The sequence below is a fragment of the Dipodomys spectabilis genome, unplaced genomic scaffold (genome assembly GCF_019054845.1).
Source record: "Dipodomys spectabilis isolate Male_0828 unplaced genomic scaffold, ASM1905484v1 ptg000094l, whole genome shotgun sequence".
Taxonomy (NCBI): Eukaryota; Metazoa; Chordata; class Mammalia; order Rodentia; family Heteromyidae; genus Dipodomys; species Dipodomys spectabilis.
The window spans coordinates 3,839,119-3,858,947 of NW_024870771.1; the positions used below are offsets into that span (position 1 = coordinate 3,839,119).

The window sequence follows — 19,829 nt, forward strand, 5'->3', positions numbered from 1 at the left end:
AACTAAAAGTGGACCCCAGCCTATCACCATGCACCAACATCAACTCAAAATGGATTAAAGACCTTAACATTAAACCTGAATCTCTGAAACTACTGCAGGACAGAGTAGGAGAGACACTTGAACTAATAGGCACAGGAAGGAACTTCCTGAACAGAGTCCCAGGGTCACAACAAGTTGGAGAGAGACTCGACAAATGGGACTACCTTAAAATAAAAAGCTTCTGCACAGCTAAATCTATCGCAACTAAGCTAGAAAGACAACCAACTAATTGGGAAAAAATATTTACCAGCAATATATCAGACAAGGGGTTAACATCCTGTATATACAGGGAACTCAAGAAACTAATCCCTCCCAAACCTAACAAACCAATTACTAAATGGGCAAGGGAACTAAAGAGGGACTTCTCAAATGAAGAAATAAAAATGGCAAAGAAACACATGAGGAAATGTTCATCATCCCTGGTGGTGAAGGAAATGCAAATAAAGACAACCCTGAGATACCACCTTACCCCAGTCAGAATGTCCCACATCCACAAATCAGCCAACGACAAATGCTGGAGGGGATGTGGAGAAAGAGGAACCCTATTACACTGCTGGTGGGAATGTACACTTATACAACCACTTTGGAAAGCAGTCTGGAGGGTCCTTAGAAAGCTAAAGATTGACCTCCCTTACGACCCAGTCATACCACTTCTAGGCATCTACCCTGAACAACAGGAACCAATATACAAGGACACGTGCACCTCCATGTTTATTGCAGCACTGTTTGCAATAGCTAGGATATGGAAACAACCTAGATGCCCCACCACAGATGAATGGATCCAAAAATTGTGGTATCTATACACAATGGAATATTATGCAGCCATTAGAAATGACAAAATAATGGCATTTGCAGGGAAATGGATGGAGCTAGAAGGAATCATGTTGAGCGAGGTAAGCCAAGAACGAAGAGACAAACGGTACATGGTCTCCCTGATAAGTGGATGCTAAATCCAAAAGGTTAGGTGATACGACAAAACTAACAGGACTTAAGAAACAAAGAACTCCCGCTCATCTGGTTGAACCACTACTAAATATCCCCGTGCTGCTGATCACAAATATGGTATATAACATGTGAACACTGTTATATATTACAGACTGTGGTAGACAGTTTGCTCCAGGGAAGTTAGAATGAACTTGTGACTTTGAAATTATGTAATCATTTAATCACAATCAAAAAAAAAAAAAAAACCTCGGGGAAGGGAGGGAGGGAGGGGATCGTAGGGGGAAAACAATGGAGGGGGTAACAATGTTCAAGAGGAAGTGTACTCATTACCTCACTCATGTAACTGTAACCCTCTGTATAGTAGCTTTACAATAAAAAAAAATAAAAAATAAAAAGATACCTGGAGGGGCTGGGAAGGTGGCTCAGTGGTAGAGTGCTTGCCTTGCATGCATGAGGCCCTATTCTATTCCTCAGCACCACATAAGCAGAAAAAGGCAGAAGTGGCACTGTGGCTCAAGTGGTAGAGTGCTAGCCTTGAGCTGAAGAGCTGAGGGACAGTGCCAAGCCCAGAGTTCAGGCCCCATGACTGACAAAAAAAAAAAAAAAGATACCTAGAAAAAATTAAAAATAAATAAAACAAAAAGATACCTGGGCCAGGTGCTAGTACTTCATGCCTGTAATCCTAGCTACTCAGGAGGCTGAGATCTGAGGATGGTTGTTCAAAGCCAGCCCAGGCACGAAAATCTATAAGACTTATCTCCAATTAACCACCAGAAGACTGGAAGTAGAGCTATGATTCAAAGTGGTAGAGCGCTAGCCTTGAGCAAAATAGCTCACCGACAGTGTCTAGGCCCTGAGTTCAAGCCTCAAGTCCTAGTAATAGCATACACATGCACGCACGCAATGAAAAAGTCTGATTGTAAGTAGTCAGGCAAATTCTAAAACTTACTTGTGTCTGATTCAGATTCTCTCAGCACTTTGAAATCATTTAGAATAATATTTTAGGCTATTCTTATTTTGTGTAACTCCTTTGGCTTTTCTATTTATCGCTGTTTGAATTGCTACTTTGAAATAACAACTTTGAAATTTTTAGGTCTTGAAGATCTCTCTTAGCTATATGTAAAATATATAATATAGAATATATATTCTATATAATATATGTATATAAAATGCTGATGTATTTTCAGCTACGTAAAGGACATCTCTACCAATAATTTCCTGTCTTTCCTCTGTATTCACCATTATTAGCTCTCTTACTTAGACTGCTAAGAGTCATCTAATGTTTTCTCTATACTTGGTGTGAACCAAAGGCTCAAAAGTAATTCCTGGTGACTTCTCTAGAATTCAGACTCCCTGTCATTTCTGAGAAACTTGTTTATGATTAATTTACATGGAAAACATTTCCTAAGTCCCTATTTACAAGAAGGACCTTATAAGACTTTTTTTCTTTTTTTTGGTCTTTTGAACTCAGGGCCTGGGTGCTCTCCCTGGGCTTCTTTTGCTCACTAGCATTCTACCGTTTTGAGCCACTGCACCACTTCTGGCTTTTTCTGTTTATGTGGTACTGAGGAATCAAACCCAGGACTTCACGCATGCTAGGCAATCACTCTACCACTAAGCCACATTACCAGCCATATAATAACAATATTTTTTTAACTTAAAAAAAATAAACTTCCCAGGAGGCAGTGGCTCATGCCTGTAATCCTAGCTCCTCAAGAGGCTTGAGATCTGAGAATCCCATTTAAAGTCAGTCTGGGTAGGAAAGTCCCTGAGACTCTTTATCTCCCATTAACCAACAAAAGTCAGAAGTAGCCAGTGCTGGTGGCTCACACCTGTAATCCTAGCTACTCAGGAGGCTGAGATCTGAGAATTATGGTTTGAAGCCAGCTTGGGCAGGAAAGTCCATGAGACTCCTCTTATCTCCAATAAATTACACAGAAAAAAGCCCCAAATGGCACTGGCTCAGGTGGTAGAGTGCTTGCCTTGAGCAAAAAAAGCTCAGGGACAGCACCCAGGCCAGTGTTAAAGCCTCAGGACCAGAAAAAAAAAAAAAAAGCCAGTAGTACCTCAAGTGGTAGAACACCATCCTTGAGCAGAAAAACCTAAGGTCTAGTTCCCAGGCCCTGAGTTCAAGCCCCAGTACTGGCACAAAAAAAGAAAAACTAAGTAGACAAACTGAAATATAAAACTCCTAGCATCTAAACCTTATCTGTATTAAAACTACTAGAAATAAATTAAGACTATTTCCCAATATAGATGTAAAAACTATATATTCTCTCCAGCGCCAGTGGCTCAAGCCTGTAATCCTAGATATTGAGGAGCCTGAGATCTGATGATTGTGGCTCAAAGCTATGATGAAAAGTCCATTAATCTTCAGTCACCAAAATTCGAGAAGTGGAATTGTAGCTCAAATGGTAGAACGCTAGGCTTCAAGAAAGCTAAAGAACTGTCCCCAGGTCCTAAGTTCAAGCCCCAGGACTAGCGAACACACACACACACACACACACGCACGCACACACACACCTATTTCTCCTAGAGTGAGTTTGTTTTTTGTTTATTTGTCAGTCCTGGGACTTGAACTCTGGGCCTGGGCACTGTCCCTCAGCTCTTCAGCTCAAGGCAAGCTCTCTACCACTTGAGTATAGCACCACTTCCAGTTTTCTGGTGGTTAATTGGAGATAAGAGTCCCATGGACTTTCCTGCCTGAGCTGGCTTTGAACCATGATCCTCTGATCTCAGCCTCCTGAGTAGCTAGGATTATAAGCATGGGCCACCAGCACCTGGCTTCTTTTTTAAATTACAATTTTATTATCGTTAATGTAGTGGTACGAAAGAGTTACCATTCAACCAGAGTTGTTTTTAAGTTAAAAAAAAGAAAGTTCTAACCAAAAGAAGAAAGGAAGAAAGAAGGGAAGCAAAGAAGAAAGAAAGGAAGGACCTTCCCACTGGAAAAATATAGACTTTAAGAGATTATGACATTATAGGGGCTGGGAAGGTGGCTCAGTAGTAGAGTGCTTGCCTTGCATGCATGAGGTCCTGGGTTCAATTCCTCAGCACCATATAAACAGAAAAAGCCGGAAGTGGTGCTGTGGCTTGAGATGAAGAGCTGAGGGACAGCACCCAGGCCCAGAGTTCAGGCCCCACAACCGAAAAAAAAAAAACAAAAGAGATTATGACATTATCGACTAATTCTAGAAATTTTATCCAGTCTGAACTTGGCCCTGTCAGTAGCTTTTAGTTATTTGTATTCTTTCAACTGTATCAAGTGGTACTTAAAGATGATAATATTGCAGACACAGCTAAAATAGGACACGTGTGCTAGTTATATCTTCCAAGCCCGGCTGTTGGCAAAACTAGGAGAATGGAGAAGTGGCGTACTATGAACTATTCATAAATTAAAGTATTATCTTCTGGCATTTAATACTGAGGTGGTGTACTTACCTATTTTACCTACAGTTCCACTTCTGGCATTTTAGTGATTGAAGATTAATGGCTTGTGTTTTTTTAGGCATTTGTGGGAAAACTAGAATTGCAGACGTAGGAGGTGTGCCTTACTTAATGCCTCTTGTAAACAAAAAAAAAGTAAGTGTACATTTTATTCTTCACAGTCACATTGAAGATGGTGGAAATTGGGTTGATTCCTGTTTATTATAAGAAAATTGATCAATGTAGCAAGCAAAGAAGTGCTTTAAAATATGGTTATAAAAAAGGAAGTTAGGCCGGGCGCTGGTGGCTCACGCCTTTAATCCTAGCTACTCAGGAGGCTGAGATCTGAGGATCGCGGTTCAAAGCCAGCCAGGGCAGGAGAGACTGTGAGACTCCTATCTCCAATAAACCACCAGAAAACCAGAAGTGGCACTGTAGCTCAAGTGGTAGAGTGCTTGCCTTGAGCTGAAGAGCTGAGGGACAGTACCCAGGCCCAGAGTTCAAGCCCCACGACCGACCAAAAAAAAAAGGAAGTTAGGCCAGGCCCTGGTGGCTCACGCCTATAATCCTAGCTACTCAGGAAGCCGAGATCCGAGGATTATAGTGCAAAGCCAGCCCAGGCAGAAAAGTCTGTGAGACTTTTATCTCCAATAAACCATCAGAAAGACAGAAGTTGTGCTGTGGTTCAAGTGATAGAGCACTCACTTTGAGCTGAAGAGATGAGGGGCACAACCCAGGCCTAGAGTTCAAGCCCCATGACCAACAAAAGAAAAGAAAAGAAAAAAATAGGAAGTTATACTCACAAGATACTGTGTCGGAAATGAATTTTACACCTTGTGGGGGCGGGCTGTGGCAAGGAGTGGGGGAGAGAAGAGATGGTGGGAGAACAACAAAGGAGTGGGTAACAATGTACTTGTTACTTTACTCATGTAACTGTAACCCCTCTGTATAGCATCTTTACAATAAAAATTTTGGGGGCTGGGAAGGTGGCTCAGTGGTAGAGCACTTGCCTTGCATGCCTGAGGCCCTGGGTTCGATTCCTCAGCACCACATAAGCAAAAAGAAAAAAGCCGGAAGTGGCGCTGTGGCTCAGGTGGTAGAGTGCTAGCCTTGAGCTGAAGAGCTGAGGGACAGCGCCCAGGCCCAGAGTTCAGGCCCCACGACCGGACCCAAAACAAAACAAAACAAAAATAATAATAAATAAAATAAATAAAAATTTTTAAAAGTCATGAAATGTGTACGTTCTGATTTAAATATGTTTATCCTCATTATAGGTTTATGATCTGAATAAGATTGCACAAGAAATCAAGCTGCCTGGAGCTTTTATTCTTGGAGCAGGGGCAGGACCATTTCAAACTCTTGGGTTCAATTCTGAGGTCAGCACACACATAATTCTTCTGTCAGTTTCATGTTTGGTTTGTCTTTTCTTTTTACTGCCCTATCAACAAGCCTACTTTTTTTGAGTAAATTTTAAGTAGTTGAAATCATACCTTTCTACAGATATACAACTATTTGATACAGATTTGAACTATAGCACATGCTCCAACAGGTACAACAGTAGTGGATCAGTAATCTTTATGTTCAGATTTTCTTTTTTGTCAGTCGTGGGCCTTGAACTCTGGGCCTGGGTGCTGTCCCTCAGCTCTTCAGCTCAAGGCTAGCACTCTACCACTTGAGCCACAATACCACTTCTGGTTTTCTGTGGCTAATTGGAGATAAGAGTCTCACAGACTTTCCTGACTGAGCTGGCTTTGAACTGTGATCCTCAGATCTCAGTCTCCCGAGTAACTAGGATTAGAGGTGTGAGCCACCAGTACCCAGCTTAGATTCAGATTTTCTTAAGGAATAGGTTCAACCTATATGAGCCAAATCTTTATGGTATTCTGGGAAGACCTTGGAGTGTAAAATTTTGAGATCTTTCCTCAAAAAAAAAAGGAAAGGGGGGCTGGGAAGGTGGCTCAGTGGTAGAGCGCTTGCCTTGCATGCCTGAGGCCCTGGGTTAGATTCCTCAACACCACATAAGCAAAAAGAAAAAAACTGGAAGTGGCGCTGTAGCTCATGTGGTAGAGCACTAGCCTTGAGCTGAAGAGCTGAGGGATAGCGCCCAGGCCCAGAGTTCAGGCCCCACGACCGGACCCAAAAAAAAGGAAAGGAGATAGAGAAGGGGAAAGGAAAGAAAGGAAGGGAAGGTAGAATAAGAACAGGGACAGCCAGGCACTGGTGGCTCACCCCTGTAATCCTAGCTACTCAGGAGGCTGAGATCTGAGGATCTGAGATTCTTTTTTTTTTTTTTTTTTGTCGGTGGTGAGGCCTGAGTGCTGTCCCTCAGCTCTTAAGCTCAAGGCTAGCGCTCTACCACTTGAGCCACAGTGCCACTTCTGGCTTTTTCTGCTTATGTGGTACTGAGGAATTGAACCCAGGGCCTCATGCATGCAAGGCAAGCACTCTACCACTGAGCCACCTTCCCAGCCCGATCTGAGATTCTTATCTCCAGTTAACCACCAGAAAACTGAAAGTGGTGCTGTGGCTCAAAGTGGTAGAGTGCTAGCCTTGAGCAAAACGAGTTCAGGAACAGCATCCAGGCCCCAATTTCAAGTCCCAGGAACGACAGAAATAATAAATGAAAGAACAAGGGCAAAGGAGGGAAAACAATATAAACATTTATAAAATGTTTATATTAGATTTCCATAGTGATAACGTATCTGTGATAACTAACTTATAAGGAGGAAAAATGTATAAGTTTCAGAAGTTTGTTTACTCCCATTTTTTTTTTGGAGGGGGGGGTCAGTTCTGGGCATGAACTCTGAGCCTGGGTACTGTCCCTGAGCTCTTCAGCTCAAGGCAAGTGCTCTACCCCTTGAGCCCACAGCGCCACTTCTGGTTTTCTGGTGGTTTATTGGAGATAAGAGTCTCATGGACTTTCCTGCCTGGGCTGGCTTTGAACCGTGATCCTCAGATCTCAGCCTTCTGAGTAGCTAGGATGACATGTACCGGTGCCCAGCTAGTCCCATTTCTTAGAGCAAGAGGTTCATATTGGAGCAAAGCTGCTTATCCTGTGAGGACCAGGAATTAGAGACAGACGGATAGAGACAGAGACAGGGAGAGGTCACTAATACAACAAAGCCTTTCCCACACCACCCATTAAGCTATGAATCCATACGTGGATTGACTAATGAGATCCGAGCCCTTATAATTTAATCATCTCCCGAAATCTCCAACTCTGAACCCACTGTACTAGGCCCCAACCCTCAGGATACAAGGGCACTTAAGTTCCAAACTATAGTGTTCCTTGTGTTTTGTACCTAAAGATAAGTACTTCATATTTCATATGGTTTTGTATATGTTTAAAAAAATACTTGAAATAAAATGTCCTAAGTCTAAGACAAAATATTCTGCTACATTATTTAAGGTATTTTCTAGCCAGGTGCTGGTGGCTTACACTTGTACTCCTAGCTACTCAAGAGGCTGAGATCTGAGGATGATGGTTCAAAGCCAACCCAGGCAGGAAAGTCTGTGAGACTCTTTATCTCCAATAAACTACTCAGAAAAAGCCAGAAGTGGCTCTGTGGCTCAAGTAGCAGAGCGCTAGCCTTGAGCTTAAGAGCTGAGGGACAGCACTCAGGCTCTCCTCTCTATGAGAGCATCCACACTCTGTTAGTGGCGTCCTTTTCTTTCTTTGAGGAAAGATCTCAAATTTTTACACTCCAAGGTCTTCCCAGAATACTATAAAGATTTGGTTCATATAAGGATGAACCTATTCCCTACCTTTCTGCTTGTGCTTGTGTTTGTTTATTGTCTGTCTGCTTGCTTGCATGCTTATTCAATAAAGCTCTGCCAAGTTTTCTTACCATTAAAAAAAAAGAAGCTGCTTAAGGACAGCGCCCAGGCCCTAAGTTCAAAGCCTAGGACTAGTCCAAAAAAAAATATTTTCTAAACAGGGATTTACTAATTGCCTTTTTTTCTTTTTAGTTTATTCCAGTTATACAAACAGAAAGTGAACACAACCCTCCTGTGAACCGAAGTTACTTTGCGTGGATTAACCCTGTAAATGGAGGGTGCCTGCTAGAGAAATACAGTGAGAAATATCATGATTTTGGATGTGCATTACTGGCTAATCTTTTTGCCAGTGAGGGCCAACCTGGCAAGGTGATTTTTGTACAAATTTTTGTATAGAATTTTGTACAGGATACAGAATTCTAGTTGGATCAGCTGCACTGTACATTGATGAAAGTGAACTAAGCAACTCAAGGGCAGTGAAGGGAGGGAGGGAATGAGAAAGAGGGAACAGCTTACACTAAGCAAACAGAAAGAGATGTATACATCACCTGATTTGGAAAAAAAATAGCTGTAGTGTCAAAGTTTGTAGAGTCCATAGCTTTATAGACTATGATAATGAAAATGCACCTTGTGAAGGTTAAAATGTGTTTGTGACTTTAAGTATCACTATCCCACAATATTGTGAAGTTTATGTAATCACTTAAACTCAATAAAGAAAGAAAAAAGAGAATTCTAGCTGGGTGCTGGTAGCTCATGCCTGTAATAGTAGCTACTCATGAAGCTGAGATCTGAGGATCACATTTCAGTCAGTCTTGCCAGGAAAGTCTGTGGACCCTTATCTCCAATTAACCAGAAAAAAAAAAAAGTAGAGCTGTAGCTCGAGTGGTAGTATGCTCACCTTGAAGAGCTCAGAGACAGCACCCAGGCCCTGAGTTCAAGACCCAAGACTGACAAAATAAAACAATTAAAAACAAGGAAAATCGGTGCTCTATTTCATCTTTTCTTTCTGTGAGTATGCAAATAGATAGTGGTAGCATTTCTAAAGGCTCACTTTTTGTAAATACAGACAGCTGAAATGAATTAAGAAAAGTAAAAATACCTAATAAACATAGTGAAAACTTTTACAAGACATGAGAAAGCATCTTAATTACTCCCTTATGCTCATTTACCAGTGATTAACCTTTATGCCAGGAAATTCTCAGCTATTTATCACCATGACATATATGGTCATTCTCTAGAATTCAGTATACCATGAATAATTACAGGCTCTTGCCTGTAATCCTAGCTACTCAGGAAGCTGAGCTGAGATTCATGGTTTGAAGCTAACCTAGGGATGCAAAGCCTAGACTCTAAAAACAGCAGAAAGCCAAAAGGGGAGGTGTTGTTCAAGTGTGATGTTCAAGGAACATCAGCCATGAGCAAAAAAGCCATATGAGAGCAGTAAGTGGTAGTTGGCACAAAATTTTTAAAAAGGATCAGATACTAGTGGTTCATGCCTAGATACTCAGGAGGCTGAGATCTGAGGATCATGGTTTGAAGTCAGCCCAGGCAGGAAAGTCCATGAGACTCATCTTCAATTCCACACCAAAAATCTGGAAGTAGAGCAGTGGCTCAAGTGGTAAAGCCCTTCCTTGAGCAAAAAGCTCACAGTTCTCAAGTGCTGAGTTCCAGCTTCAGGATTGGCATACACACACAGGAGGGAGAAATGGAGGGAAATAGAGGGAAAAAAAGGAAGAAGGGAGGAAAGGAAAAGACATTATTTAAAGTTACATGTGTGTATGTATGTATATATATATATATATGCACACATATACATGTAATGTGTATATATGTGTGTATGATTAATTAAGTGTTTCAGAGGATTGAGACATCTCAACTCAAACTTGGATGCACTGAACAAATAAGAATATTTTCTTGATGGCACTTAGATAATGCTACATCTAAGTAGTTAATCACATGTATTTTGACAGCTTACTGATGTGCTTATTTGTGTTTCCTGTAGGTCATTGAAGTAAAAGCCAAAAAAAGAACTGGACAACTTAACTTTGTGACTTGCATGAGACAGGCTCTGGAAGACCATTATGAAAACAAACCTGTAGGGATGGGAGGCACTTTCCTAATTCAGAAGGGAAAAGTAAAGGCTCACATTATGGTAAGAGCTCAGCGTGCATTACATGATTGGTGTGTGTATATACACATACTCACTACCTTAGAATTTTTAAATATTTATATCTCTAAAGACACTTTTGTTGAAAATTTGAATATAAAAATAGACATCAGGGGCTGGGAAGGTGGCTCAGTGGTAGAGTGCTTGCCTTGCATTCATGAGGCCCTGGGTTCGATTCCTCAGCACCACATAAGCAGAAAAAGCTGGAAGTGGTGCTGTGGCTCAAGTGGTAGAGCACTAGCCTTGAGCTGAAGAGCTGAGGGACAGTGCCCAGGCCCAGAGTTCAGGCACCATGACTGGCAAAAAAAAGATAGACATCATATTGTGAGAAAATGCGTAGTGAAACTATTGCAATTTTATTTTTTATCTTTTAATCTTCAAATGATTGTATAAAGGATTTACAATTTAACATGCCCATATATGTATCTATCTAGTGCTTCTTGATCAGTGTCACCCCTTCCATCTTTTCCCCTGCCTACTCTACTACTCCTCCCCAGGCTCATATATTTCCATTTCTTCATCAGATATGTACATTGAGTATTACGACTATATTTGTCCACCATTCCCTTTTCCACTCATTTACAAGCCCCCTCTCACTACCTCTCCCCCTACAATGTTTATATTTCAATATGCTTTTTCTTTGCTGATGCTTTAGTTGACCCAGTGTCTCACTCATGCTAGGTAAGTGGTCTATCACTTGAGCTATGCACACTATCCTTCCATTTTTAATTATTTGTGAACAGGCCATATCTTCCATAGTGGCTGCACCATTTTACTTTCAGCAATGCACAAGGGCTTCAGTTTTTGTACATTGTAGCCAATACTTGTTATTTAAGGTTTTTATGGGCTGAGAAAGTGGCTCAGTGGTAATGTGTTTGCCTTGCATGCATGAGGCCCTGGGTTCAATTCCCACCACATTAGAGGAAAAAGCTAGCCATCCCACTGGGTTAAAGTAGTATCTTACTGTCATTTCAAGTTTAATTTTCCTAATAATTAGTGATTTTTAGTATCTTTTCACATTATTTTCATTTTTACTAATTTTTTAAAGATGTTAACATAAATCCAGGCACCAGTGAATTACCCCTATATTCTTAGCTAGTCTGGAGTCTAAGATGTGAGTATCCAGGGTGAAAACTAACCTAGGAGAGAAAATCTGTAAGACTCTTATTTCCAATTAACCATCAATAAGTCAGAAGTAGAAACTGTGACCCACATGGTAGAGTGCCAGCCATAAATAAAATAGCTAAGAGCAAATGTCTAGGCCCTGTATTTAAGCCCCAGAACCACACCCACATATATGTACTTATAAATGATAACATAGAAAACCACACATTTATGGGGATTTGATGCATTATATCATGTTTAAATTAGCTTAAATGGATTTGACAAGACAGTAACCATTATGGATTAAACATTCAAAATCCATTTTTGTAGCTTTTAAAAATGTACAGTGTATTACCGTTATTATTATACTATATTTATATTATATATTTTTATATTATACTATCATTATTTTTAGTTCACCAGAATTTCTTACTCTATCTAAATAAAACATATTATCAGTTAATCAACTTTACCCAGCTATCCTTCACTCATGGAAATCATATTTTGCTTTCAACTTCTTTTTTATTTTAATTTTTTTTTAGTAATTTTTTTTTTTTTTTTGGGTCCAGTCATGAGGCCTGAACTCTGGGCCTGGGCGCTGACCCTCAGCTCTTCAGCTCAAGGTTAGCGCTCTACCACTTGAGCCAGAGGACCACTTCTGGCTTTTTCTGTTTATGTGGTGCTGAGGAATCGAACCCAGGGCCTCATGCATGCAAGGCAAGCACTCTACCACTAAGCCACCTTCCCAGCCCCCCCCCCCCTTTTTTTTTTTTCCGGTCATGGGACTTAAACTCTGGGCCTGGGCACTGTCCCTCAGCTCTTCAGTTCAAGGCTAGCACTCTACCACTTGAGCCACAGCACTACTTTTGGTTTTCTGAGTGGTTGGTTGGAAATAAGAGTCTTACAGACTTTCCTGCCAGGGCTGGCTTTGAACTGTAATCCTTAGATCTCAGCCTCCTGAGTAGCTAAGATTACAGGCATGATCCACCAACACGCAGCTCTCTTTATTTCTAATTAACCATCAAAAAGCTTTGAGTGGCTCAAGTGGTAGAATATTACCCCTTATTAAAAAAGAACTTAGGGGACTGGGGAGGTGGCTCAGTGGTAGAGTGCTTGCCTTGCATGCATGAGGCCCTGGGTTTGATTCCTCAGCACCACATAAACAAAAAGAAAAAAGCCGGAAGTGGTGCTGTGGCTCAAGTGGTAGAGCACTAGCCTTGAGCTGAAGAGCTGAGGGAGAGCGCCCAGGCCCCGAGTTCAGGCCCCACGACTGACAAAAAAAAAAAACAACAAAACAAATAAAAAAGAACTTAGGGACAGCACAGAGGCCCTGTGTTCAAGCTATAGGACTGACAGAAAGAAAGAGAAGAGGGGAGAGAGGGAGAGAGAGAGAGAGGAAGGGAGGGAGGGAGGGAGGGAGGGAGGAAGGAAGGAAGGAAGGAAGGGGGTCTAACTTTATTCCTTTCTATATTGCTATCCAATTTTTCCAGTATGATTTGTTGAAAACATTGTTCTTTTCCCATTGAATGGTGTTAATATTTCTTGTTTCAAAAACATTTGACCCTGTACTCAAGGGTTTATTTCTTCCTATTATTCTTTCTGATGGTCTGAATGTCTGTCCTTATGCCATAGTGCATGCACTGTTTTGATTACTGTAAGTTTGTAGTTTTGAAAGTCAAAAAGTATGAGATTCTTACATTTCTTTGTGTGTTTGTGTGTGTGTGTGTGTGAGAGAGAGAGAGAGAGACAGAGAGAGAGAGAGAGAGACTGGGGACTGAACTAGAGTCTTACACATATCAGGCAAGCACTTTACCATTCATAGCAATGAGCTACATTCCCCTAGCCCTGATTGGTAAATTCTTTATTAGTGGTACTAAGCATAGAATAGGCCTTACACTTACACAAATGCCCTATCACTGAGGTAATGCCTTACCCTGCAGTGAATCTTCATAGATAGCATTAGGTAGTATTGATACCTCAGTATTAAGTTATCCAATCTCCAAACACATGATGTTTTCCCACTTATAAAACTTTTTTTTATGTCAGTCATGGGGCCTGAACTCTGGGCCTGGGTGCTGTCCCTCAGCTCTTCAGCTCAAGGCTAGCGCTCTACCACTTGAGCCACAGTGCCACTTCCGGCTTTTTTTTTCTGCTTATGTGGTACTGAGGAATAGAATCCAGGCCCTCATACATGCAAGGCAAGCACTCTACCACTGAGCCACCTTCCCAGCCCTATAAAATTCTAATTGCTGGGCATCAGTGTCTCACATCTATAATCCTGGCTACTCAGGAGACAGAGATATGAGGATACTGGTTCCAAGCCAGCCCATACAGAAAAGTCCATGAGACTGCAAATAACTACTTAATTTCCAAATAACTACCAAAAACCAGAAGTGAAGCTGTGGCTCAAATAGTAGAGTGTCAACCTTGACCAAAAATCTCTCAGAGACAGTAAGCAGGCCCTGAGTTCAAGTCCCAGGACTCACGCGCGCACACACACACACACACACACACACACACACACACACACACACACACACACACACACACACACACACACACACACACACACACACACACACACACACACCTTTAATTTCTTTCAGCAGTTTTGTATAGTTTTCTTTGAATAAGTCTTTTTCTTGGCTAATTCCAAAATGGGGTATGTGTGTGTGCCACCCACCCACACACACACACACACACACACACACACACACACACACACACACACACACACACACACACACACACACACACACACACACACACACCTTTAATTTCTTTCAGCAGTTTTGTATAGTTTTCTTTGAATAAGTCTTTTTCTTGGCTAATTCCAAAATGGGGTATGTGTGTGTGCCACCCACACACACACACACACACACACACACACACACACACACACACACACACACACACACACCTTTAATTTCTTTCAGCAGTTTTGTATAGTTTTCTTTGAATAAGTCTTTTTCTTGGCTAATTCCAAAATGGGGTATGTGTGTGTGCCAGTCCTGGGGCTTGAACTCAAGGCCTGGTCTCTATCTCTGAGCTTTTTTACTGACGACTGGTGCTGTACCACTTCTGGCTTTTTGGTAGATAACTGGAGATAAGGGTCTCATAGACTTTCTTGCCTGGACTGGCTTTGAACTGGGATCCTCAGACCTCAGCCTTCTGAGTAGCTAGGATTACAAACATGAGCCACTGGCACCTAACTTTTATTCTTTTTTTTTTTCAAAAAAAAATTTTATTAACAAATATTACTTATACAAAGGGGGTTTCATTGTGACATTTCCATACATGCATACAAGATACCCCTTCAATCTCATTCCTGGATTTAATCCAAAGCCCCACATGCCTAGAAAACTTACTAAACATTACGATGAAAAGCTGAGAGGTACCTGGCAGTGATGGCTCACATCTGTAATCCTAGCTACTCAGGAGCCAAAAGTGGTGCTGTGGCTCAAGGGATAGAATGCTAACCTTAAGCAAAAGAAGCTCAGGGACTGTGCCCAGTCCCTGAGTTTAAGCCTCAGGGCTTACACAAACACACACACACACACCATAAAAATACTTATTAGAGGCTAGGAGAAAAAGAGAGAAAAAGATCGTAATTGATTCAGCCTTTCATTTATTCCTAAATTTTAGTTTATACAAATTAGATTTTTTTTTCTTTCTTTCTTTTTTTTTTTTTTGGTGCTAGTCCTGGGGCTCGAACTAGTATATAGAGTCTCTCCCTGAGCTTTTCAGCTCAGAACTAGTACTTTACCACTCTAGTCACAATTGCACTTAATGGATTTTTTTGGTAGTTAATTGGAAATAAAACTCTCACTGAGCCAGGTGGCTCAAGCCTATAATCGTAGCTAGGAGGCTAAGAGCTGAGGATTATGAGTTGGAAGGTAGCCAGGCAGCAAAGTCTATGAGACACTTATCTCCAATTAACCACCAGAAAACCAGAAGTGTAGTTGTGGCTCAAAGTGGTAGAGCACTAGCCTTGAGCAAAAAAAAGCTCAGAGCCAGCACCCAGGCCCGAAGATCAAGCCCCATGACCAACAACAATAACAACAAAAGTTGAACTAACTTTTCTGCCCAGGTTTGGCTTGGAACTGTAATCCTCAGCCTCCTGAGTATCTTGGATTACAGGCGTAAGGTACTGGATCCCAATAATTCATTAACTTTTTGAAAACTTAGGTATAATAATAATAAGACCAGCCAGGGGCCTGTCATCCTAGCTACTCAGGAGGCTGAGATTGAGGATTGCCATTCAAAGTTGGCCAGTGCAGGAAAGTCCATGAGACTCTTATGTCCAATAAACCACCAGAAAACCGAAAGTGGCGCTGTAGCTCAAATGGTAGAGCACTGGTCTTGAGCTGAAGAGCTGAGGGACAGCACTCAGGCCCACTTAAGCCCCATGACCGACTAAAATAATAAAAGAAGAAGGAGGAGGGGGTGGGGGAGGAGGAGGAGGAGGGCTTAAAAGTATAACTGAATCAAATTATGCCATTATAAAAATAACTTTAATTTTCAATGATACACCATATGTTTACCTCTTTCATGATTTGTTGTTACAGCCTGCAGAATTTTCCTCCTGTCCACTGAACTCTGATGAGCAGGTGAATGAATGGCTGAATTTTTATGAGATGAAGGCTCCTCTGATTTGTCTTCCAGTTTTTATCTCCAGAGACCCAGTAAGTTTTTGCTGTCTTTTATATTACAGTGTACTATAGTGATGGCTTGATGTTAGAATTTAGGCACTTTTTTTTTTTTTCTGCTATCTAAGGACTAAGATAAGCTTTACAATGTTCTTGAAAGATAAGGCTTCCTTCCCTGAGTCAGACAGACAGATTATACCTTCCCTGAGTCAGACAGACAGATTATACCTTTGAGAAAGTGAAGCAACAAGATTTTCAGTAAGACCTAAAGCCATGCCATGAAATAGTAGAAACACAACTAGAATCTATTGCTTCTATCTTAGTTTGTGTTTATGTTCTAATTCTACACACTGGATAGAAATGAATATAGACCAGCCAGATGCTGGTGGCTCACACCTGTAATCCTTGCTATTTAGGAGGCAGATCTGAGAATCATGGGTCAAATTGATCCCAGGCAGAAAAGTCAGTGAGACTCCTATCTCCAATTAACTACCAAAAGGCCAGAAGTGAAGCTGTGGCCCAAACACTAAACTATCAGCCTTGAGCAAAGAAGCTAAGGGTTAGCATCCAGGCCTTGTGTTCAAGCTCCAAACAAACAAACAAAAAGCTTTTTTTATGATCTAATAAGCAACTATCTCAAAGCTATATTGTTGAGTTTTAAAAAAATATGTAGAACCATGTGTAGAGAATACTACAATTTGAGTGCAAAGGGAAAAAGTAAATATTTCAGGAAAGATAGGTAAGAAACTACAGATATTTGTTGTGTGAAAGGAAAGGAAATGAATGTTAAAGTTAGGGAAGGGATCATTTTACTGAAGGTATCCTTTGATTTCTGGAATCATGTGCTTGGATTGCCTATATTTTAAAATACACAGATGTAGCTAAGCGATATAATGCCTACATATCAGCACATAGCCCTTGGTTCTGCCAAAAAAAAAGAATGAGAAATTTAAAAATATTGCTGCTTAGTGGCAGAATGCTTGCTTAGCATATGTGAGGCCCTAGGATTGATGATCAGCACTACAAAAGAAAAATAATAATAATTCTTGGCATAGGGCTGGGAAGGTGGCTCAGTGGTAGAGTGCTTGCCTTGTATGCCTGAGTCCCTGGGTTCGATTCCTCAGCACCACATAAGCAAAAAGAAAAAAGCCGGAAGTGGTCCTGTGGCTCAAGTGGTAGAGTGCTAGCCTTGAGCTGAAGAGCTGAGGGACAGTGCCCAGTCCCAGAGTTCAGGCCCCACGACCGGACCCAAAAAAAAAAAATTCTTGGCATGGTGGTGCATACCTATAATCCTAACACTTAGGAATTAGGGATAAGAGAATCACAAGTTCTAGACCAGAGCTACATTAAGACCCTGTTATATACGAACAGTGTACACCAAAAAAAACTTTTGTAATGTAAATGAAAATAAAACTTTTTAAACAACAAAGAAGTATTTCTGGTACTGCTTTTGAACTCAGGGCTCCAGCGCTCACTACACAAATGCTATACCACTTGAGCTGTGTCCCCAGCGCTTATAGCTTTTGTTATGTTTTGAATAGGGCCTTTACTGGTTTTGCCCAGTCTTGATCTGCAGTTCTGGCTTCCTACATAACTAGGATGACAGGACTTCCCCAGCACATCTAGCTTTTTACTGGTTAAGATGGGGAGTCTATGGGCTTGGATGTAGCTCATTGGCAAAGTGCTTACCTAGCAGGTGCAACACTCTGGGTTTAGTCCCCAGGGCCAAAAATAAATAAACAAATAGATAAATAAATAAATAAATAAGGTGTTGATTGAGAAATTTTTGCTAGGCTGGCTTCAAACAATGATATTCCCAATCTCTGCCTCTTGAACAGTTAGGTTTACAGACATGAGACATTACACCCATGTCTTCTTAAACAAATTCTAATCAAAGTAATTAAGAGTGCATGATAAGAGGCTGAGATGGTAATTACTAAATGAGCAAGGGAACTAAAGAGGGACTTCTCACATGAAGAAATAAAAATGGCAAAGAAACACATGAGGAAATGTTCATCATCCTTGGTGGTGAAGGAAATGCAAATAAAGACAACCCTGAGATACCACCTTACCCTAGTCAGAATGTCCCACATCCACAAATCAGCCAACGACAAATGCTGGAGGGGATGTGGAGAAAGAGGAACCCTATTACACTGCTGGTGGGAATGTACACTTATACAACCACTTTGGAAAGCAGTCTGGAGGGTCCTTAGAAAGCTAAAGATTGACCTCCCTTACGACCCAGTCATACCACTTCTAGGCATCTACCCTGAACGACAGGAACCAATATACAAGGACATGTGCACCTCCATGTTTATTGCAGCACTGTTCACAATAGCTAGGATATGGAAACAACCCAGATGCCCCACCACAGATGAATGGATCCAAAAATTGTGGTATCTATACACAATGGAATATTATGCAGCCATTAGAAATGACAAAATAATGGCACTTGCAGGGAAATGGATGGAGCTAGAAGGAATCATGTTGAGCGAGGTAAGCCAAGAACAAAGAGACAAACAGTACATGGTCTCCCTGATAAGTGGATGCTAAATCCAAAATGTTAGGTGATACAACAAAATTAACAGGACTTAAGAAACAAAGAACTCCCACTCATCTGGTTGAACCACTACTAAATATCCCCATGCTGCTGATCACATGTATGGTGTATATGTGTACACCGTTGTATGTTATAGACCGTGATAGACAATATGCTCCAGGAAAGTTAAAATGAACTTGTGACTTTAAATGAGCATCATTATTCCACAGTACTGTGAAATTTGGGAAATTATGTAATCACTTAATCACAATTAAAAACAAAAAAAAGAACCTCGGGGAAGGTAGGGAGGGAAGGGATGGTAGGGGGAAAACAATGGAGGGGGTAACAATGCTCAATAGGAAGTGTACTCATGTACACTTGCTCATGTAACTAACCCTCTGCATAGTATATTTACAATAAAAAATTTAAAAAAAAAAGAGGCTGGGATGGTGACTCAGTGGTAGAAGGCTTGCCTTGCATGCATGAGGCCCTGGATTCGATTCCTCAGCACTACATAAACAGAAAAAGCCAGAAATGGTGCTATGGCTTAAGTGGTAGAGCACCTTGAGCTGAAGAGCTGAGGGACAGTGCCCAGGCCCAGAGTTCAAGCCCCATGACTGACAAAAAGAAAAGAGTGCATGCTAACAAGTTACTTCTCTGTTGTTATAGGGGTTTGATTTGCGACTGGAACACACTCATTTCTTCAGTCATCATGGAGAAGGTGGACATTACCATTATGACACTACCCCAGACACTGTGGAGTATCTTGGCTACTTCTCACCTGCCCAGTTTCTCTACCGAATTGATCAGCCAAAAGAGACCCATTTATTTGGGAGAGATTAAATCAGCTAATGCTTGTTTAGAAAAGTAAACTATTAGATTAATCAGCTTGTTAATTGATACCAATATAAAATCCAAAAGAAATTGTTTCTGCTATAATCCTATTTTAATAGTATTTGAAAGGAAGAGGTATATTGACATAGGTTACTTCATAGTTTGTCTGAAAGAGTCTACTGGGAACAAAGATATGTAATTGACATTTATTTTCTTTTTCATGTACTCATTGAATCAACATCAATTTTTTGTTCTTCAATATCAACAAAGTCTAGTTTATGTTTACATCCCAACTATGAGCACAAACAGGAATCATGGTAAAAGGAATCATATAGTCATTAATAATGAT

At 40.9% G+C, this 19,829-nt stretch overlaps 1 protein-coding gene across 1 annotated transcript in view; it reads left to right on the plus strand.

Annotated features, from left to right (window-relative positions):
- Positions 1 to 19,513, plus strand: part of CUNH11orf54 (chromosome unknown C11orf54 homolog) — a 30,027-nt gene extending 10,514 nt beyond the window's left edge. The window contains exons 4-9 of the mRNA XM_042685217.1: positions 4,493 to 4,566; positions 5,685 to 5,786; positions 8,380 to 8,556; positions 10,190 to 10,339; positions 16,027 to 16,143; positions 19,316 to 19,513. Coding sequence (XP_042541151.1) covers positions 4,493 to 4,566; positions 5,685 to 5,786; positions 8,380 to 8,556; positions 10,190 to 10,339; positions 16,027 to 16,143; positions 19,316 to 19,489 — 794 coding nt within the window. The 3' untranslated portion in view covers positions 19,490 to 19,513. The remainder of the gene's footprint in view (positions 1 to 4,492; positions 4,567 to 5,684; positions 5,787 to 8,379; positions 8,557 to 10,189; positions 10,340 to 16,026; positions 16,144 to 19,315) is intronic.
- The last annotated feature ends 316 nt before the right edge of the window (positions 19,514 to 19,829 follow it).